We start from the raw sequence: 23,194 nt of genomic DNA on the forward strand, positions 1-23,194 counted from the left end.
TGTATGCAAATATATCATTTCATATCTTTGTTCTCACAGACACAATAAGTTATGCAGCTTTATTTTTTGCTTAGGGCTTGAATGAAAAAGAATGATGTCATTCAAGATGTGCCGACACTGTGGCAATGTTTGACAACAATTGGCAATCCTCTCTACTTCAACGGGCGTGCTTATGACTGGTATGTGGGTGCCACACCACTCTCCTCTGTCGATAAGCTGACACAAGTGCAGTCTTGGTTAAGCTATGTATTACATATATAAAACTAATGTGACAATATTAATATTTCATAAAATGTAAGTGCATTTCTATTTGTTTATTTAACGATACATAGCGTTCCTTGATAACTCAAGCCACTGCTGTAGACAGTGCACTGGGACAAGCATTAGGGCAGTAAGAGTGTTTTGTTACTGACAGTCAACTACCAGCAAAAGGACCTATCAGCTTTAGCAGATCATTTGCTGCAACATTTAAATATGGTAGTTTGTTAAAACTGATGGCTAATTTGCATGTACATACACACACCTGCCAACCTTAAAAAACACTACAGTTGAAGCCAAGAAATACTAAAATTTAGGGAAGAATACTAAAATTTGTCTTATTATTCAGGATAGTGAGCACTAATTTTTTAATATTGCAGACTTTTTTGTAGGGATATTGTTAACAGGCACTTGGCTTTGAAGTCACCAGAAATTGAAGTGTTCAAGTTTATTTATTAAATATTCAAGTAGCAGTTGCTGAAATTTTGCTTGTTGTTATACATCAGTTCTATGAGAGCATGCTGCTGCATTGGGTAGTAACGAATAATCGAGTGGGTCCAAAAGACCAGGTGCTGCAAAATATCTGTCGGCAACTGTTTATTCCTTAATTTGCAATCAGTTTTGTTCTAAAATGGGCTCAAATGAAAAATAGCAAGATTATTCATATAAATATGACAACTCTAAATGACCTGTATAAATTGGGAATTTTACGACAAAATTGTAAATGCTTGCACATGATACACAAAGGCACAACAGCATAGTCTTTGAAGTCAAAAACAATTTTTGGACGTCCGATACAAGTTACAAGTAGCAAAAAGAAACTTTTTCTGCATGGCCTGCTCTCACCACCTTGCCAAACATATAATGCCAGAGCTGTGTTTAATCAACGGCATAATGAGTAAACTGTGCATACCAAGCACATCTTCAGCAAATTCAGGACAACACAGGAAGCTTGATGAATGCTTCAAACATGCTTCTTGGATGCGAGGGGAGCTGTCGGTGCACCTGAGAAAAAGAAAAGTTCACCAGGCAAACTTGAAAATACTTCAATATCATACAACGACGATATTACAGTAGTATGGTGTTCAACTACTGTGTCACCAACTGTACAGATTTACGTGGCCTGCACAATGTTCAGATCTCCCAGAAATTGTGTATCCACAAAGCGACTGTTTCAGTTTCTGATCTTGTTTAATTATTTCACTGCAGAAAAATATATTGATGTGTCGTATTGTGAAAACGTATACAATACGATGCAGTAAGGCACAGTCATGTCAAATAATGTGTGGTCATCCCTCTTATTGTGCGATGTGTAATGCAGTTACATGTTGCGGTGCACTAATTTTTTACCAGCTTGCCCAGTTTTTCAGTCACGCCAAGACTTTCAGAATGGCGGACTAAACATTTTAGAAGTACAGTTCTTGACTGAAAAACATTATTTTCACAATTCATGGTTACGTTACTAATACTTTGTAACATGACCAAATGCACTGGCTTAAGGACATTCAAAGAAGTAAAGTTTTTAAATACATGGAGATGATCTTTGTCAGCCTCTGCATCCACCCCTGTGGACCACGTGTTGCTTCCTTTCCAACGTTAAACATGAAATGATAAGCTAATATTTTCTAATGTAACATAAAGCTAGATGCAGCTGAAACTACATCTCAAGCGTATGTGAATTAAATTTTCTGGCACCAGTTTACGAGAAGACTCATACAATTATGCAAAACGTACCACTGCATCATCACTGACAATGAAAAATAAATGTGCAGTACATTTCAAACGCAAGCAAGTGCCAAGTGATGTTAACCCCTTAACGCATGATGTATCATATATGATATGCATAGAACAACTTCTTCTACCATAACAGAATCAAAAAGAAATCCTACATATTCACCCAGAGTGTTGTCCTCTTTAGCAATGAAATACATAGCAAATTCAGCGCTGGAAACAATGTCTGAGTTATTTTTCTTTAAAAATATGTTTGGCGGCAGCTCCTCACACAATGTGCAAAAAGTTTGAGAATAAATAGGTTATTTCCACAGTTTATACACTTGAAAACAGCACACAAAATATATCGGGGTGTTTACTTACTCGTTATTAGCCTACTGTGATGCTTCAATCGAGAAATACATTTGGCTGGTTATTCAAGGCAAGCATTAATTGTTGTATCATGTATAATACAGCATACGGTTATGGGTTGTTTTGTGGAGTACAGTAGATATGTTTCCTCACAAAAGAACAACAAATTTGGCGGCAAAATGTATTGTTTGTACGAGCTATACTTTTGCTTAGAACCATTGTTGATGCAGAATAGGTAAGAAAATGAAAATGCCAGCAATGTTCATGATGAAGATAGCGTGGGGCCTGCCTTGTTTCAGGAGCTAATAGCAATAGAAGCAACAAATAACTCTCAGAAGAAGAGGAAAAAGGTTTTCTTTTGGCTTGCGCCAAAATCATTAAGACAATACAAAGCAAAAATTAGCATAAAACTATGGTCTTTAAATGATTCAGTCTAGATATTGAAGGTATAAACTAGTCAAACAAAGATGACATTATTGAATTTTAATGAAACTTGCACTAGCGGGAGGTGCTGATGTGAGCAGGTGCTTGTGCCATCTGATCAAGGAAGTAGTTTTTAGGTTTGTAACAGACTGGTTGACAATAAGACTGCTTGATTTTGTTGGGTCTGAGAAGGCCATGCAATGCTTATTGGTTTCCCTAGCCTTCCACATTACTAGCACCAAAATTCTCAATTATTCAAAAATGAGTGAGACATGCAGTTGCTAGTGAAACCACTGAAGCCCTTTAATATCAATAAAGGCATGCATTCTCACCTTTTTAAGTATAATTGGCACATGTACCTGCCACCAGGAGCCATGCTGAGCGATTTTCGTGATGCCAAGTAGGACAGTGACTCCACAGCTAAAAGCCGTTCATCAGCGTCCTGAGACTGAATGTAAAAATGCAAACACAGAAAGTTACGAAGCCTTGTGTACTGCGCACGAACCGATGATGCAGGAGCTGAGCACATGCTCCTCAGGAACTGTGTTTACATACAAATTCAGCAAGACATCATTTGCGCTTGCTGTATGGGGCTGGCGTGAGCGCCTCACATGAAACCATCATGGAAGTGATGATAATTAAAGAGCCCAACGACCAGGTAAGACAGCACTGTCCACCAGGAAGTTAAGCTGTTTTATAGGCAATGACACCTGACATAGGTGGTGAACAGAATCTTAAGCTATGCCTGAAGGTGCACTGAGTTTAAAGTTTTTCCATCTTACAGATTTCAAAACAAGGGGCCCTGCTGCTACAAATATGCAAATTTAGTCTGCAGAACAGTCAGCTTAGGAAGACAAGGCTATCTATGAATTGCTGTGCCACATGAGGCAAAAGCTTCCCTTTCAACACTTCACCATTTTTCATGCATCAACATCACCAAAGCTGTACATGAACCCGAGTGCTATCACTGTAAAAATTGAACACTTCTAAGTTCTTTACAACAGACATAAGCAAAGAAGAAGAGGAGCCCCACAGTAACCACACATCACACCACACCACCGACATTTGCAAGGAATTTCATAATCCATAAGCAAGAGTTGAAGTACTGGGAGTGTCTGCAAGCTAGTGTGTGCTCTATGAAGAGTGTTTAGAAGATGCAGACTAAAATTTAGTGGAAGCACCCCCCAACCCCTTCCACAAGCACACAAAACAAAAATTCACTTTTGCCAAAGTGCAAAGCATTGACAGCAATATTTTACAAAAATTAGGAGACCTGTCGCTTATGAAGTTTTCTCTCTTCTTTTCCTTGGTTCCAATTTATGCCTAAACAAGGTTCCATCCTGTTCTTCCTTTTCAGTTTCTTTTTTTCACTCAGCATGAATTAGTGGGCTACTTCAGCAAGCTGCAATACCATGAGGGGGCCTCAGTTCGTGGTGATTGAAGTGCATGGCACCAGGTTAGTATGCAGAACTGTCTTTAAGAAGCCAGCCAATTTCAGTGGAATGAGAGTGGGATACTAGCCAAGTATTCAGAACAAGGCCTGTTGCATGTGGCACATTTAACATCCAAGCTGTGGAATGTCACCATCAAATGACAGCAGTGCCCCACTGGCAGCGGTAATCAAAATCAGAACTAGCATATAAAATAAACCTTCTTTAGAATGCTAAAACCAGATACAACTTAAATAATCTAATCTCTTCTGACACAGTGCACTTGATAGGCAGTGTGCTGGGCCAATCCTGATTGCAGTTATACAGTATATTTGTCACACAAAGACGAAGGCCAGATTAAGTAAATTGAGTGGAGATCTCATAGCAGCTATAAAATACCAAACCTCATGTCTGGTATTTCAAATTTACTGCACATAATTAAATTTACTGCTCACCAGCATCTTGTAACATGCATGAAGACAACATGACCTAATAATACATACTAGGCTTGCCTTTTAGCGTGCTGGTGGAGCTAATGAACTTTATTTCGCATATGACCTTCAAAATTGAAAGAAAGAAACAAGACCTTTCTTATGTAATTCAATACCTTATGCATGAATTAACATTTTCAAATTACATTTCTATCACTTACTTTGATGCAGAAAGGCAGTTAAGTGAGAGGTTTCAGGCAGCACTGATACTTATTTTCACTGTTATAATGGTTAATGCTTCAACACATTTTAAAATTACTATCTGCACTTAAGTCAAGCACAAATAACTAATGCCAACTATGTTAGTCATTAATATACTATGGCTTACAACCTGTATTCAAATGTACGTTATGTACATAACAAACTATGATAATGTACGACTTGCATATATTTAAGGAATTTATTTAATAATGTACTGTAATGTAGTATTTGCACATATCTAAACGGCACATATCTAAACAAAAGATGGGGGTCATGAACGAAAGTCACCCTAGCCCTTGTAGCTGTCTGTCTCAAGGCGAATGTAGTCACAGCAACAACAATAATGATGCAACATGTATATAAAGGAATGGTTCTGTCACCTCAGTCATCCGAGCAAGTTGGCAGAAGGCAAGTGAGGCGGCCATAGGGCAGACACGGATCACTTCATGAAGGAGGCCGACTGATGTATCCATGGATACAGAATCAGAATCCGTATGCACAGGCTTGCACACATAGCCTTGCAGCAGCTGCACAACCATCATGTGCAGTAGTCACAGCTATGCTACAAATTAATTTCCTTTAATTACTTTATCTTGAAAGACATGGATCTCTTATTAATGTCTACTCCAGCAGCATTGACACGTGCACTGAGATATCAATAAAAGGTTCCTTAGCAATCTTTAGTTTGTTTACTGTGCAAGATATATTTGCATGTTGGTTGAAGGATAAAAACCCTATATGCATTTTCATGCATGCAAATGGATGTTTGCTGACATTTGCACAGCCACCGAAAATGATGGAAAGAAATGGTACCACCACTACATAAGGCTGCACACCAATGATGGCATGCAGCCTGGCACAAGGAGAATGGTGGATAACAGTAATGTTCATACATTACTGAACATGTACTTGAGTTGATCACGTACCAACTCGCCCACCTACTTAGCCTTGGGCCTGTTTGGCTCAATGGTGGGGTGCTGCTTGGGTCTGTTGCAGCGCCGGCCGATCGAGACATACAATCAATTTAATTTGCTTAAGTGCTGAAACTGACATGCACAACAAATAGGTGTTTTACATTCCTCTCCCCCACCCCGATACTGTGCATTATGTGCAATCTCAAGCAATACCTACTCAAACCTGTATAATCACGCGGGGAGACAGTGCTCCAGTATACCACGATGTAAAACCAGCGCTGTCGCTCTGCGTTCTTGCGTTCATCAAAATACTTTCTCGATAATTAATTATAAAGCAACTTAAAGTGTTTGAAAGAAGTGCACAGGAAGCACATGCTTGTAAACTGCGGATAGCATGTTATTTTTTTGTGTTTTCTTTTTAAATTTAGGACCTCAATTATTTTACAAAACTTTTTAAACATTAATAAACGTAGGAAAGATTGAAAAAAATTTGCAATTTTGTAACTCCACACCAATAATAGATATCACAGTTTTGTAAACTGCATCTATTATTATTTTATTAGGGTGCCTGGAGTGAACAAATCTAATTAATTTACATTTTAAGCGAAATTGTTACTTTGTGCATGCAAGTTTATCAAAAGTTTTGTTTACAAAACTGTGGTAAATTTAAGAGCAATTCATTGCACAATTACACGTCCCGATATAAATTGTTTATAAACTTTCTTTATATTATTTTACAGCATAATTACGACATTGTAAACTTCGTGCTTTAGCTTCTGAATATGTCCTAGATTAATAAAAATTGTTTTCAGGATAGTGATGGCCTCAATAAAGAGTCTGCTGCCTACAGTTACTAAAATTTACATTTTATTTTAAATGTAGCAAATTTCCAGTCAGGGCAATACAACAATATAGCCAAATGAGAGCATTTTGTGCTCTATGTTTGAACATAACATGTCTCACATTCTCTATATTGAACAGACAAGGTCTGAAGTAAAGCTTCAGTCTAAAACAGGGTAATAAATTTAATACAAACAACTAATTGCTCACCTTGTCCACAGTCGCCTGCAGTGACGGAGATGCATTGCGCACCAGTTCTTTTGAAACAGTGTAGCAGAATGGCTCCTTTTTCTTGGGCACCATCGATCCCATATTCACAGACAAGTGAAAAAAACAAAAAACAAAAAACACACAAATAACAAATTAGCAGCAGTAATCAAAAGCAGTTCACTGAAATTTCTTTGGCCATATAATCATTAAGTGATACATAAACGAATATTCCGGAAAACTGTGAAGATTATTTAGAGATGTTAACTATTTTGACAGCACTGAGTTGTCTTACAGTAACATCATATTACAAATACTTAACTAATGCATGAGAACACAAGCTATAAGCTGCCAATAAATGTTCTAAAGAGCTTTTCAACTTCTGCTGCAAGTGATTTGACAGTGGGGCTAAATGCAGAAACACAAATATATATACATAACTACAAAACACAGAAAGAAACAAAAACAATGCAAGGCAGACTGTCCAAACAATACCATGGCCAGTGTCTTACAAAATTTCAGAGTCAATCATGAAGAGTGAAAAGGGCGAAAAATGAAATGGATAATTCGAAAATACAGCCACATGTGTTTATGTCAACGTCCCCAATCACTAAAACTGTGGGATTTGATAAAAAGTGGAAATGCTTTTGTTGGACAATATTCATTGGCCACAGGTATAACATCTGTGATTGAACTTAACTGCCAACTTCACAGAATGAATTTGCTGTGCACAAGAGAGAAAAAAAAAAGGAAGAAGCAAGAAGACTACCTGCAGCTCCTACCTTTAAAGGTGGAATTAGGTGTGCAAAGATGAAGTCCACTGTCTTTTCTGGTGACTCAAGGTTATTCAGTATTGGCGAGAGAAACTGCCAGACTTCAGAAATGAGGCCAATGTTGCGGCTGCAGAGGGACAGCACACAGTGGATTTGACGAAGTCCCACACAAACCATTTATCATTATTGCATGTATCAGTGCTCTCCAAGTCATCCTGCCCAGCAACCGGCCCAAAAATGTATATAATATTACAGCATGACTTCCTCCATCTCATAAGCTTTTTTTTTTTAATGTCACAGTATCAAAGATAATTAAGAAAATTACCACAGAAATGCTTGTCTCACAGTTGGAGTGAATCAGCTGTGACAAACACCAGTACTAAGAAAACAAGAACATGTACTACTAGTACTAGAAATTACTGAAGTGAGCCTGTATATTAGAGCAGTAACAGAATTTATTAAAATAATGGTAGAGTTCTGATGCTGCAGCTGCAGCTTCCAGCCTAATGTTATGGTAAGGTGTCTAGTTCACCTTTACTAACATTCCATTTACTGACTACTCTCCCCTTCACTCAAAACTCAGCTACTCTGCATAAATCTATAAGTGCTTAATTCACTATCACTTTTTCATTCTCTTCTACATTAGCCAGTCCCCCTTTTCTTTTGACACAGCAATGTAGAGGCTGACTAGAGCAATACTGCTCCATTAACCTCCCTGCCTTTCTTCCTTAATAGCTAGCAGCCATCTTTGCTGCACACTGTGCACTTTCTCTCCACCAGTCAAAACCTCTAACACTTCTTGCAGGTCCCTCAGTCCTTGGCCCCTTGCCTCAGTGTGCATGAATGACCAGTCTGTGCAAAGTGATAATGCCAGACAATACAACAGATTACTACAAAACACTCCTTGAAATCACATACAACACAGGTCTTAGAGCACCAATATAAAAATATAAAACAACATTCTTTCTTAGCAATCCTTCACTGAAATAAAAGAGAGAGAGAGGGACTGTGTGGCTTAGTCATAAACGAGCAACAAGGTAAATGAGGTTAGTTGATATTCATAGCTGCTTGCTGTACATAACCAAAGCCAACTGAACTTCTGAAACCTATGCGAATTTCTCTCCCATTCCCTTCCCTCAGTGCAGATTAGCAGGCTGGAGGTGTCTATTTCAAACTGACCACTCTGTCCTTCTAAACTAAATTTCTCCCCTCTCTTCCCTCTCTTTACATGACTAGCTGGGTGTGAAAGTTGGGCTTATTGTTGCTTCATGACTGTAGGTACAGCATGAGGCAGATAAGACGGCAGATAAATTTTTTGGAAGTCAGTGCTGTGTGCCTACTCTTGTCCGTCTTGTCTGCCACATGCTGTACTTTAGACTCTAGCTGAGGTCGTATCAGACGTACAAGCAGTTGCAGTTGGAAGATAAGCTATTGTTTAAGAAATTAGTATATATACATATAAACATATATACAGGTAAATACACTATATAAATAAGTGATCATTACACAATTATGAACTTTTTGCTGAAATCAACAATGCTTTACTTTTTTTTTTTCTCACAGTGTTGTAGTGAACATCTCTACTAGTCTTTGTTTTTCCCGTGGAGTGCTATTTTGACTTTATTACCACTATTGTAGACAATGAGAACATGTGAAGTACGCTCATGAGCAAAGGTGATGGACTTCCAGGCTCACCAATAGAACGAAATTGGAACCTAAAGTGTTTGTCGCTGATATTTTTCAGTTAGGCAGCTACTCAGGAAAATACTTTAGTAATGTTAACGGCAACATCACAGTAGACTCCCATTAACGTGAAACTCGAAGGGACCGTGACAATCTGTTTCATCAGAAGTTCGTCTTAACAGATGTAAATCACAAAACTCATGATCGACTATTTCTGGTGCACCCAAATACTCCCATCATAAAATAATGATGAAACAGCATTAAAACTATAAGGCAGGCGTCAAAAGAGAAGTTTATTGATTTGCATGATACAAAACGTTGCTTTATATGCTTAAGCTATTAAGTAATTGTTGCTTGTTGACATCATGCAAATCTGTGCACTGTCACAAAAGCTGCCATTTCACATAGCTTACTCAATAATTCTTCAGGGCTCTCACATTGCTAAAAAAAAAATTCACCGATGTGATCAGGGCATCATGTGCGCCTAAATCTATGTACACGAGCGTTTTTGCATTTTTCCCTATCAAAGTGCGGCCAAGGCCGAGATTAAACCTGCGCCCTCAAGCTTGGCAACACAATGCCATAGACACTGAGCTACTACGATGGGTTCTCAGTGAGTTAAGTGCAGGCGCTGGCAACTCCAAAAGTTCAGCTTAACCACATTAGACGTTAGTGTAAAGCGAATTTTTCCAAGAAACCAACCAAATGTTCACAAATAGCTTGCTCCTCATATATGAAAATATGGCTTAACCAGGTTTTTCTTAGCATGAGCCTACTGTACTAACATTCTTAAGAAGCATATTCACATTGGTCATGACATGCACAATGCCCAACCTAGTGGAACTAGACTCATGCTTTCTTCTGTAAATTGCATTGGTCAAAATATATTTAGATGCTTTACCTGACGACATCATAGAGGACAACCAACAGGTTGTAAACAATAGCACCAAACTGCAGCACTTTTGGATGCATACGAATGAACAATCTTCCATGGCCTATTGTCTGAAAATGGAAAAATACAAAATAAAGAACACCTAGTGCATTATTATATAAATAATACAGCATAAGCACTCAGCATACAAGCCATAGTTCCCTATTTTTGCACAGGAGCCACAAAAATATGAAAGGATGCATTAGAACGCAGCATTTTAACGACAAAATGTGCAGATGCTCAGAGAATGTTCAGGTCATGAGAAAGTTGTGAAAAGGTAGTTAATTTCTTTACTGCATAAGTGTGCATAAGGAAGCACAAACTGTAAAGGCAACCTTTCCAGTGCATTTCTTTAAGCCCAACCTTTGCGAACTAATACGACTTCATAGTGCATGTGGCCCATTCAAAAGTAATGCTGGGAACACCTTGGGTACATTACTTTTTTTTTCCTGCCAAAGCATAAAGAGTACAGGCATCAAGCCAGGTCAATAACAACTAAAGATTTGTGATACTCATACTTTCATGCATTTTGTTCACTTCATTAGGAATGGTGAAGCAGCATTATAGATGTGGATGAAAGGAAGACATAGGACACACGCAGGGACTGACTAACAACTTCCCATTATTTGCTAACACGTATGTACATATCAGGTGCTTTTTTTAGACGATACACAATTTTAAAAATCACCTTTGACAGATAGCCCAATTTTAGTTCTTGATTTCTTGAAGAGGTGGGATTACTTGCATGATAAGTTAAAATGCATGTTCATGATTATGTTTCGCTGAGTGTTACACTGGCAAAAAAGATGATGAAGAAGGGAAGAAGGATACGAACGGACGAAGCACTTCGTTCGTCGGCATCTTTCTTCCCTTCTTTGTCATCTTTTTTGCCAGTGTAACACTCAGCGCAACGTAATCATGAACATTCACCAACTAGCCCCTTCCATTGCTTTGCTTAAAATGCATGATCAAATAATTGAAAAAATTTGACTAATTAAGTTATAGCTAATTACTTTACAACATATATTGATTTTTACTAATTGTAGCCACTGCGTTTGTGAGGCACATCCAGTTATAACAAATTCTGAGAGTGGCACCAGTTACAAGATATGCGTCATCGAACTTATGGTAAAAATACACTGTTGTTCCACTACTTCTTTAACAAAGCACCATTTTATGCATTCAAGCACAAAAGTAACTGTATATTGTAAATAACTGTAAATAACTATATTGCAAAACATTGCTCTATCGCAGCTTGTGGTAAAAATACACTGTTGTTCCACTTACTTCTTTAACAAAGCACCATTTTATGCATTCAAGCACAAAAGTAACTGTATATTGTAAATAACTATAAATAACTATATTGCAAAACATTGCTCTATCGCAGCTTGTGCCTCCCCACCTTGAGGAAATTCACTTTGAGCTTTAGTGCACAATGTGTATCTTTGAGTAGATGTGGACACAGCAGAGCATAAAGGAGCTTTTGATGTTTCGTGTGCAGCTCACTGCGAGCCTTACAGCCCGGCTATCTTGCAATCTAGTATTACATGTATTTGGAAATCAAGAGTTACATATTTGTATTGAAATTGCTGATGTACAGAAACCTTGGCATTGAACATTTGTCTTGAACATTTTACCGTGCTCAATTTTCAAGCACTTGAACTTGCCTGGAACATTTCAAGGCGCTCTCCATATACTGAACTTGATGGATTGCGCAGCAAGGCGAGCTGATCCACCAGCGATTGCAGCACATCCTGAAATATCAAATGTTTCATAATCCTAAGAAACATGTGAGCGAAAATTGCTAAAAGCACATTATCACACAACTGTAATCGATAAATTAAACAGTCGGCTGAGTAAAGACCAATAGAAAATATTGTAGTAGAAAATCATAAGGTAAAAAAATTAAGAAATACCCTAAGTAACCACAGAGATGACAAACAGTTTTAAGCATGCAAGCCTTATATGTAAATGACCCCGTTGGCAATTATTTGAATGTGCAGAACCGTACTCTGTCAAGTGCTGCGAATGCTAAGGGTTGCGTCAGCCAGTCAGTAATGACAGCTGGGGCTAATGTGTGCTACTAATGCTTCTGTGAAGCTTCAAGGAATCAGTGAGGTGGAGTATAGGCAGGAAAGTTGACCTGGGGCCACATTTTGTGACACTTCTTTTCCTAATCCATTCCTTTAGCCTTTATTCATCACCTCACAAATTCCGCTGGGCACTGTTTATGCCGGGATCACAGCACAAGTAGTGGTGGCATGTTCACACCACAGCACACTGCTTTCACATGCACTGGCCACTTGGTGCAATAAAGGAAATGAAAATGATTGAAACAATATAAACTTCACATGACATTAAAGAAGCTATAGCATGGTGCCGGTTGCCTCGTGACTAGTAATGCATGACATGTAATGCATGACATGTAATGCATGACATATGTTCGCATTTGTAGAACATGCGCTGCACCAAGTTTAACACTGTAATGCACAACGTAACAATATCATACATGCTACGCTGAGTTTGATGCTTCAAAATGCTGATTGAAGTATGGGAAACCTAATACAAAACCCATAGTTGCATTTTTAATAGGCTGGAGTGAAGTTTCAGCAGTGGACAGTGTAACAAACCATTTGCTAATTAATTAATTAGTACAGTAATCAAGTTATACTTGAAAAACATTTCTTTTTTTTTTTCCTACTTAGTATATGTACTTTTCATGGCCCCCCAAGAAATGAATGTCAATTTATTCCACTTTTCCTTGATGTGGAACTGTGTTTGGGCATTACAGGGTTAAGATGTTATACTTTGATCTGTTTAGACTTATCTACTGGAGTAGTGTGGTTTGAAAGTTAAAGAAAGCAAGCATATGAACTGCTTGCTTTTCTTTGTGTGTGGACAACTGTCAGAAATCAGGTGCACTGAAATGTGAACATGTTTTTGGAAATGACTTAATGTGTGTGATGGACTTCTCTGAAGGTTGTGGTGCTCAGTTTATATGAACAGGAGGAGGTGGAGACTGGCGTCATTGTCTATAGTGCTAGCAGTTACAATTTACTGATGTTCATGTAGTCACTGGAATTGCGTTCTTAAGCAGGCAGCCTATTTTAAATTTATAGATGGACAAATTTTAAGGTGTCTCCCCAAGCAAGTGATCTCATCCTATTTCTGTGAATGTTCTAATGTTCTCAGTAACCCTTAAGTACTTTTACTTCTTTTGGCAACCATTCTGCTGCACGTGATGGACCACTGCTTATTTCTTCCACGCATTACATGACCTGCCCAATTCCACTACATGACCTGCTCTAGTTTGCTTATTTTTACTCTTAACTAGAATAATAATTAATTATGGTTTTTTACATGCCAAAACCACGATCTGATTATGAGGCACGCCGTAGTGGGGGACTCCGAAAATTTGGACCACCTGCGGTTCTTTAACGTGCACCTAAATCTAAGTACACGGGTGTTTTCGCATTTCGCCCCCATCAAAATGCTGGCCGCCGTGGCCAGGATTCGATCCGGCGACCTCGTGCTCAGCAGCCCAACACCATAGCCACTCAGCAACCACGGCGGGTCTCTTAACTAGAATATAATTCACCAACGCTAGTTTTCTAATCCACACTGCTCTGTTTCTATCTCTTGACTTCAGACATCAGTGTGGATTAGCACAACAACCTTATGAAAAATGCAAGTAAGATGAAAAATGGCAAAATGGTTTAGCAGCAGAAGTTGTAGCCGCAACTTACCACGAGGCTGCTGCAACTGTATGGTACATTGTTGATTGTTGACAGCATGATATAGACATGGCAATGTGCCGTCATCAGTCGGACTGAATGGCTTTGGTGTGACAGGAAGCCAGTGTGGCTGAGCAACTGCGCAAGGTCGTTGATCCACAACTGCTGTTCACCAGCATTACTATCCAATTCCAGCTGCTTGCACTGGTACAGGCATGCCTGGAAAGAACAGAGAAGCATTGTTCTTTTCATTGCCATAATTGCAGTGCTTGCAAATGCACATGTGCATATGGATGAGCAGCAAGAGACACCTTATGTGCCTCAAAAGTTTGACAGACCTAACTGGTTTGGCAACAGCACTGCTGAAAAAGCAAAGCCTGTGGGTACGTGCACTTCATATCATCAGCTCTTGGGTGTAATGAAAAAAAATTATCACCTAGGCCAGAACTTGAATCTGGAAAATCTGAGAGACACTACTACGGGACTACTACTTTTACAGCGAAGCTGTTAAGGGCTAGGTTCCCCAGGATCGTGTCTGTGTGTAGAAAGAAAAAAAAAAAACTATCATCAACATTTGCTTTAGCTACATGTGCATGTTGGTTAGGCTCCACGTGTGTGGCGGTTTCCCACCAGTTGTGCTTTAGCACAGGTGTCAAAACGGATGATGGATGGCGAATTGTTATACCCCTCACCACTGCCGATGCCTCTTTCACAAGTGTCGCGATAGTCGGCAGCGGCACGTCCCACCAATCGTTGGGCCCCTTTGTCTCATGACGTAGAGATCGTGCTAGTGCTGTTATCAGCAGTTGCCCGTTGGATTCGCTATGGAGTGGACATTCGTTTAACCGCATCTTCCGGGATCCTCACGTCAGGATCCTGAAGATGTCGTGCAGTGTGCCACGGCTATAAAGGCTGTGGCTCATACGCTAGTCTATGATGATGGGGCGGACTTGGCACAGCAAACGCACTACTTGGCCATCGTGCCGGATGAAACTAAGACGCTGGTGTCCTTGCTTTTTGACGAACATGATGAAGATGATCAATATAGTCAATAATGATTATATAAATTCGCTATAGCAATATTCACTATAGCAGACCCACCACAGTCACAGCTTCGCTGGCTTCCATCTTCACTGTAGTGGAAGGGCTCTGAATTTTTCTTTTTAATAATTAATACCACAAATGAGCTTGTACCTCATTGCACAAATTGATGAAGCTATAGCAGGGGCAGTATGTTTTGCAGCAAACAGGAGACAGTGATGGATCGATATTGGTAAGGAAATGGCAATGTAAGCTAGTTTATACCCAGCTGGCGAGTGCAAATGAAAAAACAGCAAATACAAGCTAATAACATTCTGATAAGTCTTGGTAATGCTGTGAGTTTTGGTCTCCCTGCTGTGTTAGTACTGTGCTTGCATGCTTTGCACTCCTATCTTTATTTATGAATTATACTGAAGATATGTATCACTAAATAAGCCTCAATTAAAGAAATGGATACGATTAAGGCACTGGTATTACAGCATAGCGTGCAATATTTTTGTTCAACAGCTATTGAAAGCATTTCTCCTTTTTATCAATCCAGATTCAGCAGTGGAACATGTACCGATAGCAATAATTAATTACAATAGGTTGAGTGCTTTTTGGTATATTCTGTGCTTTGGTGAAGCACATGTGTCTTATGAAAAGGCTGAAAAAATGCAAATGGCAGATAAGCCATCAATTTTTTTTGCTATAAACTACATTCAATGGCAAGTTTGCTAGTACAGAATTACAAAACCCAGAATCAATTCAAGTATGTGCAATCGGTACATTCAGTGTAGGAACATTGAATCAGTATAAGAATGCTTGATATACTAAAAATTAGAGACATGATTTGAGACAAATAAAGCTAAGTTATTATCTTAAAGTCCATATTTGGCACATGCAGGCAGTGTAAGAAGGCTAGTGTAATGTAAACATAACTTTACAGACCCTCAGCTGTGCTTCAATGAATTCTGTGTCTGAAGTGCTGTCGAAGGCCTCCACATAAGGCGGGAAATTCATTTTCAGGCTGGCCACACATTTGGGCTGAAACAAGAAAGGTTATATATATATATATATATATATAAATGCACATTGTGGCAGGAGATGGGTGTGACATCTAATTCATTATCAAAAGCCGACTATTGACCTAGAAAATGAAGTACGGCTTCTTCGATTTTATATACAGCTTGGCTTGCCAAAATATATCTTACACCCAACGTAAAAAAAAAAAAAAGAGAAAGAAGTAATTTGCAGAAACCATTGATGCAATGATTGTCAATGTAAGCGATAACCGAGCGATTAAAGAAAGGTATTTGCTTTTGAAAGAAATGGTACACCTGACAGTGTCTATTCGTCGCAGTGAGAATATTCAGGTAGCGTTTGTTTCATTGCGTAATTCCATAGAGAACAGAGCTGTTAACCAGCCCATCTGTAGCATGTGTGTCTCAAGCAACCAGACTTGTATGTAACTAATTACAAGTAGGTAATTACTTGTAATCAATTACCTTTATTGGCAATTTTTTAATTTAATGATTACTTTGTTTACTCGGTAATGATAGCTGTAATTCAGCTACTTTTTCAGTAACCAATTACATGTAACCAGTTACATTCTTGATGAAACAAGCTAAAACAGACGATACAGCTTTGAGTACTTAAGTTTGCTGGGAACTACAGCGTCTAAAGGAATGAAAACCTGTACATGGACTATCTCCTTCCCACAATCAGTGTACTGCAGCTATGCCTCGATCACCTGAGCATGGCGGGCTTGCAGATTTGCACACCTCTATCAAAGGTCCAATCTCTGATCTTCTATCATAATAAATCTCTCTCTCCTTGAAGTGTTTAAAAGTGGCCTTTATAGGTGCTAAGAGCCGTTGAAGTCTTCTTAACACATGTGTTTTTATCTGTTTGACATATATATGACTCGATCATACACAGCTATTTTGGCGATTGTAACACATTGACATTTTTATTAGAGATGAATAATATACAGCTTTATATTAAATTACATTACAGATTTGGCCACCTTTTCAAGGAATGTGAACATTTGCTGGCGTCTTTTACAATCAATTGTTTAAGTCTAAATGGCTATAGTGAAGGGCGCCGGGTGGAGGTCCACCACATGTTTGCCAACAAATCGAAATAGCTTTTCTATATATATGGCTCAATAGCGATGGTCACTTCGGACCTCGACACCAGAAAATCAACTATGGACGATTTTTCAGTTTTTCAGTGGTCTTATCGGAAGCTGTGCTTCTGAAGGGCTGTGCTTAGCAGAGGACTCAGACCCGAGGAACGCAACAATTGGTAAACATGCACACTCTGTGGGCAAGATGTTCATACGTTACAACACAGCCCTTCTCTCCAGTTGGCACATCGAGCGAGCTTTCAATGTTGCTGAAGATGTCTTCACAAATTAAGGAAACAAGAAAAGATAGTGGAAGAAAATTTTGAAAAGCAATTCTTACTAAAGATAAACAATTTGTGGCGGGCTGCAGAGGACTCGATATTGAAAGAGCCAAGCCGGCATCGTTACACTAATCTACTTTTATTTGTGCAATGTTAATAAAGCTAGGTACGGAGGAAAGTAACTTTAATGCAATCAATTACTTTTTAGTAATTGCGCAATTAATTTCGTGGGGCAGTAATTAATTGGTTACTGTAATCAATTACAATTGTAATCGCACTCGGTTACTTTTCTTCTGTAACGTGTACAAGTCTGCAAGCAACGAACACGCCCCGCAACTCGATTGCGGGGCATAATTGCGGGCCCTTGCCACCCGGGGCGATTTCCCTCTTTCTCTTTACTCCTCTACCCCCCCCCCTCCCTCTTTTCTCTCTTTTTAAGTGCTAATAATAATTATAAAAAAAAGATTATTAATCGATGACGAACGTCTAACCATGGATATGGCCCAAACACCAACCTTCGACAACGAAAACGGGCAAGCCAAAGAAATGTATCCGCTCTTGAGAGAGAAGATAGCGATGTGGGCGAGTTGGTTTAAGTTCATGGTGTTATTCAGTTGGTGGTCAGCGCTCGTGTTTGTCGTTCTCTTGCTATTCCTTATTCCTTTTTTACCTTTCGTTCCGCACTTCTGTGCTTCGCGCGGCAGCAAGTACACCAAAAGAAAGAGGAAGTGCCAGCGAGGGCGTGCGCGCTCTGTGCGGCTCGACTTTTCTCCCTTCCAACGCTTTCACTTCCACAACGCACGCGCGCTCTCGCACTTGCAGGAGAACGTGCATAGGAAGCTATGAGTGCTTCTGCCGCAAAGCACCGTAACCGCATGCTGTAGTTCTAGGTGTTCCAGTTACTTACGTGCAGCTCCAAGTGTGATACTGGTGATACCACAGAACACTGGTGATACTGCCGGTACAGCGAACTTGTCGGTAAGCGCAAAAGCGAAACTGCTAGCTAGCACCACTGCGCATACACCGTGAAGACACGAGTGCGCTGAATGTAGAGACAGGTAGAGATATGACTGAATGAAGAACATATGCGTCTGTCTGAAGCTATAAACTGCGGCATTGTGGCAGATAACGTGAAATGGCATAAAGTCAGGAAAAGAAATGGCTTTTTACATTCTTAAAAAGTTCATAATGGGCAGCCATACCTTCATGAACGTCCTCTCTCGGTACGTCAGCTGACTACTAAAGCCTTGAACGCATCTTGCTATGGCCTTCGAGATCGCACACACTGTAGCATTAGCGCAATTTTTTTTTTTTTTTTTTAACCTACACTTCGTGTGTAGTGTAGTGTAGTGCCGGGCAGAGGCTATGACGTCGTGTGCTGCACTTGGCTCGCTAGGCTGTAGCCGATCAGAGCAGAATGCGCGTCGTCTTCTGCATCAGCAGACGAAAAGCGTTTTACTGCGCACTTCGCCTGAAGTCGCACTTACTGGCTGCGTATATGTTGTTGCCTGAAACTAAACGCCCATGTAGGAGTTTCCTTTCACCAACAAATCTAGACAAACTGCAGCGAAATATATCGCGAATGCGCAGTGCACGAAGACAACCTGTCGAAGAGTCTGAAACAGCCCGCACCATCCGTGAGTAGGATATTTTTATTTTCTTGGAAGATTAGCGCATCTTTCTCTGTGACACATGGTCACGCCAGCATTTCATTACCGTCTTTGCAGCGAATATTCACTATCGTCGCTATATCAGCGCCGACAGTCGCAGACAAAATGGCGCCATGCGTTTGCAACGCCAGCCTGCTTGTTTGTCGTCTGCTGCAAACCGCAGTGTAGAAAGTGTAGTTTTCATGCTACACTACAGCTATAAAAAATGGTTTCGTGTAGTTAGAGGGAGCTACACTTTTCTACAAGTAATATATATATATATATATAGCGACTTTCTCAGTAAGTAAAAATTCAAATAGCTCTATTATCCAGTGTAGTATTAGCATGAGTATTAGGTTGCTTATCGTGCTGCGCCATATATGTGCGTGCCTTGCTCTTGGTAATCTATGTGAATGCGCTGCGCTTGCGATCTTAGAGGGCACGATGATTACCGAAGCCATGGTACAGTGGGGTCATGTAACTTCGAGCTTGCTTTACGCGTGCTTCTATATGACTGGTATCCACAGTGCATCCCTTGCGACGGTCCCTTCAGAATAATCGAAACCACTATTGAAATTCGTGCTTTTATTAGTATTCTTGAAGCACGTATACAGCAGGAGGTGTCCAAATCCACGTCCCAGAAGGCGTCACGCCTTCTATATAAACAGATGCAGATGTTAAAGTCGGTGCTTTTGCTAGATGCATGCCACGGAAGCGAGTGCATAGCCAGAAACACGTCATAAACGTTGTTTAGGAGGCTACCTACTAGTCGCCATGTTTCGGACATAATACGAAAACTTGCACCCTTTGAGGCTTATCAGGTCCCCAAACTATAATCGTCATTTATCTTTCGTGCCTTTCTTCAACGCTGCGCGGCTGGCAATTCGATCATGAACGGCGTGCGCGTTATCAGCATGACATGCATTTTTGGCAGGTAAATAGCGACCGCAGATCGAGTTTTCATGAAAGGAAACGCAAGCGAGTCAGTTGACGATTACCGTTTGGGGCAAGATACGCTCCAAAGGATTAAAGCTTTTTTTTTTTTTTTTTTTTTTTTTGGGGGGGGGGGGGGGGGGGGACAAGATACGCCCAGCGCAATAATCGTCATTGAGACAAGATACGCCCAATACAATAATTCTTATCTGTCGCGCTTTCGTTTCCTGCGCTTGCTACTTTCCTCTCAAGAATACTATATGTAACGGTGATAACATTACATGTCGTTCGGTTCGCAGCGTTAAAAAAAAAGGAAAGACACGCAAAATAGATAACTATATTGTTTCGGCATGCATGCTCTATCTGTGTGACACTCTACCACAAACTGTTGCTGCAAGACTGAATCTGTCCGCAATCGATGGACTCATTGGCCGCCTTTAAAATGTGCAGAGAGCGCGCTTTTTGGTTTGTTGTAAGCAATTTCAGAGAGTACTTGCCGGATCATTCTTCAGATCGAATGTGCGCTCACAAATGAACACGAGCTGTTGTTGGAAAGGTTCCCTTACCAGAGACAGTGCCGCCTGTTGGACGACTGAATCACGTTCCAATATCCATATGCGCTGACTGTCTTCTTTGTAATATATTTTGCCAAATGAACCGTGAACATCTACTGCAGTTCAATAATCTATAGTTTCTATTCATGGGCCATCTAAGCTATCACTCACCCATTGCCGAGGAATGCATGTAAGGGTAAGGGTAAGGGTAACACTTTAGGGTTTTCTTGTACACCCGCGCGATAGCGTTTCCTGACTTTGAGTCTCTTAATTGTTCTTAACATTCCCCATCATTTCGACGTTCCTTGCGCAGTGAAAGCGCCGGAAACCTATTTTGCTGCCGTAATTAGACACAAACAAAAGGCACGAACGAGATAGAATACGACACAGAGAAGAGGAGGAGGAAGATATACAGAGATGGCAAGGGAAAAAAAAAAAAAAAAACAGCAACTGTCTTAGTGCTGTACACAACATCAGTGTCGAAGGAAGGTAGTCGGAAAAAAATGTCACGGTTTCGTCCGACAGACGAAGCATTGATTGGGATAGCAAATCATTAGACAGCCATACGAAGAAAAGTTAGTCGATTTAGCAGCCGCATCATCACCATCATCATCATCAGCCTATATTTATGTTAAAGTGTTCTAGCTAGAACACTTAAGCTAGAACACTTTATTTATGTATACTGCAGGACGAAGGCCTTTCCTCGCGATCTCCAATTACCCCTGCCTTGTGCTAGCTGATTCCAACTTGCACCTGCAAATTTCCTAACTTCATCACCACACCTAGTTTTCTGCCGTCCTCGACTGCGCTTCCCTTCTCTTGGTATCCATCCTGTCTCTCCGATGGTCCACCGGTTATGCATTCGACGCATTACATGGCCTGCCCAGCTTCATTTTTTTCTCTTAATGTCAATTAGAATATCGACTATCCCCGTTTGCTCTCTGATCCACACCGCTCTCTTCCTGTCTCTTAACGTTAGGCCTAACCTGTTTCCAGTGGCGTAGCCAGAAATTTTGTTCGGGGGGGGGGGGGCTCAGGTTGCAGCGCGGCCTCCTCCTTATAGAATTTGTCGAGGGATCAAATGCATAAATAATAACTTCATTGCCAATTTCATTGTATATTAGATGCTGCAAACGAATTATTGAACGCTATGCACTGTCCATTAAAATATGTATGTTTTCATAACAGAATATATTCGTATGCCCCAAAAATTGTGGCAGAAATAACTGATACCAATGCTTCCGTGTTTTTTGTCTAATTAATAAGTAAAGAAAACATCTCATGAACTTTAGAACTATTGACCCTGTTCGTGGAGCAGTTTGTTTTAGAGAAACGAGATGGCGCTCACGGCGGCGCGCCATACCTCTCCTCAGCGACCGCGCACGAATACGAAACCATTACCGATTCTACCTTGCTTCTGTGCGATCAGCTGTAGGAAATGCAACTGAGTTTTCGCTAACACACTGTGCTCCAATTATGCTAGATTGAATAATGTGGATTGAAGACGCGTGCAGTAGTTGGCTGCAAAAATAGTGACTGTTATGTTAAGGAATAGAATGAATCTGTGTGGCGAAGTTCGCGGACCGCTGCTGCAACTGTCCGAACGTGTTACCGGCACTTCGTGATGTACGGTTTTCCTCGAGGATACAGAAATTTGCTCATCCACCAGCCTCGTACCGCTAAACTTTAAAGAAAGGGCTTCATCCCCAGAACGTCGGCAACAGTGAGTACCACTCGTTAAACAATGACAAAGGGAGTAGCGCCGCTTCCTGTCATAGTAAGTTTCGCACACGTTATCTATATACATATGTCCAAATGGCAGGAAAACTTACGCCCACTCTATCGCCGACGTATCAAGAAGTGAATGGACGCACACTTGAATATATGCGCACTGTATACACACAATAAATGAAGGACTACATCTATGGCGCACCAATGGTCGAAGCTGCATGTTTCGTGACGGTCCACAAGAGTAAGCAAGTTACTAGCTGTAATATATATTTTCTACAAGGTATTACAATGTACAAAATAGCTACGTTTCAAGCCTTGTGTGCAGCAAGAACAAATCTATCGGATTCGGAACTCAGCACACCCGCGAGCGATTAGGCAGAAAATAATCAGATAGTGGCCGCACTGAGGAACTTCACTGAGTCAGAAACTGACAAGCCACTGCTTCAAAATATTTGCCGAATAAAGAACAAAGAGCAAAACACACTAATCCTGACTGAATTCATAATCGCAAAGCTTGGAATGCATATTTAGCCCCGCTTTTAGAAGAAGCACCATATAAACTGCCTGCGCCGTTTGGACATAGCTTAATCAGCTCCGAAAGAGCTTTTGCATGTTCTCTCAAGCTGTGATCAAAGCTTTGTGTCGTCCACCTAGTCACCGTCTACGATATATCCGAAAACAGAGGTTTTCTAAGCCGCGCCGGCGTCATACTCTTCCATTGTAAACAAGGAGGCAACGGAGGCAGTTGAGGCAAGCAATGGACGCGTCACCATGTGATCAAATATGGCAGCGCCCACGGGATCGCCGCGAAAAGGGTCAATATCAGTTCGAAACCAGCCAAGCAGTGCATGCAGCTTATATGAAAAACGTAAAGGCCATGAAATGAATAAGTTGAGGACAAATATTTTGATGAATCTTTGTCATTCAA

At 40.3% G+C, this 23,194-nt stretch overlaps 1 protein-coding gene across 3 annotated transcripts in view; it reads right to left on the bottom strand.

Annotated features, from left to right (window-relative positions):
- Positions 1-18,690, bottom strand: part of LOC119449688 (sister chromatid cohesion protein PDS5 homolog B) — a 37,118-nt gene extending 18,428 nt beyond the window's left edge. Inside the window, exons 1-10 of one of the 3 annotated variants that reach the window (XM_049665386.1) lie at positions 18,602-18,690; positions 15,939-16,034; positions 13,980-14,186; positions 11,901-11,987; positions 10,204-10,304; positions 7,629-7,746; positions 6,850-6,930; positions 5,266-5,412; positions 3,096-3,211; positions 1,172-1,263 (exon numbers count right to left, since the gene is read on the bottom strand). In XM_049665386.1, coding sequence (XP_049521343.1) covers positions 1,172-1,263; positions 3,096-3,211; positions 5,266-5,412; positions 6,850-6,930; positions 7,629-7,746; positions 10,204-10,304; positions 11,901-11,987; positions 13,980-14,186; positions 15,939-16,034; positions 18,602-18,607 — 1,051 coding nt within the window. In that variant the 5' untranslated portion in view covers positions 18,608-18,690. Of the gene's footprint in view, positions 1-1,171; positions 1,264-3,095; positions 3,212-5,265; positions 5,413-6,849; positions 6,931-7,628; positions 7,747-10,203; positions 10,305-11,900; positions 11,988-13,979; positions 14,187-15,938; positions 16,035-18,306; positions 18,578-18,601 lie in introns of those variants that run through there. The other 2 variants (XM_037712920.2, XM_049665387.1) reach the window with 2 other exon arrangements.
- Positions 18,691-23,194: the final 4,504 nt, after the last annotated feature.

This window comes from Dermacentor silvarum, chromosome 4 (assembly GCF_013339745.2).
Source record: "Dermacentor silvarum isolate Dsil-2018 chromosome 4, BIME_Dsil_1.4, whole genome shotgun sequence".
Classification (NCBI taxonomy): domain Eukaryota; kingdom Metazoa; phylum Arthropoda; class Arachnida; order Ixodida; family Ixodidae; genus Dermacentor; species Dermacentor silvarum.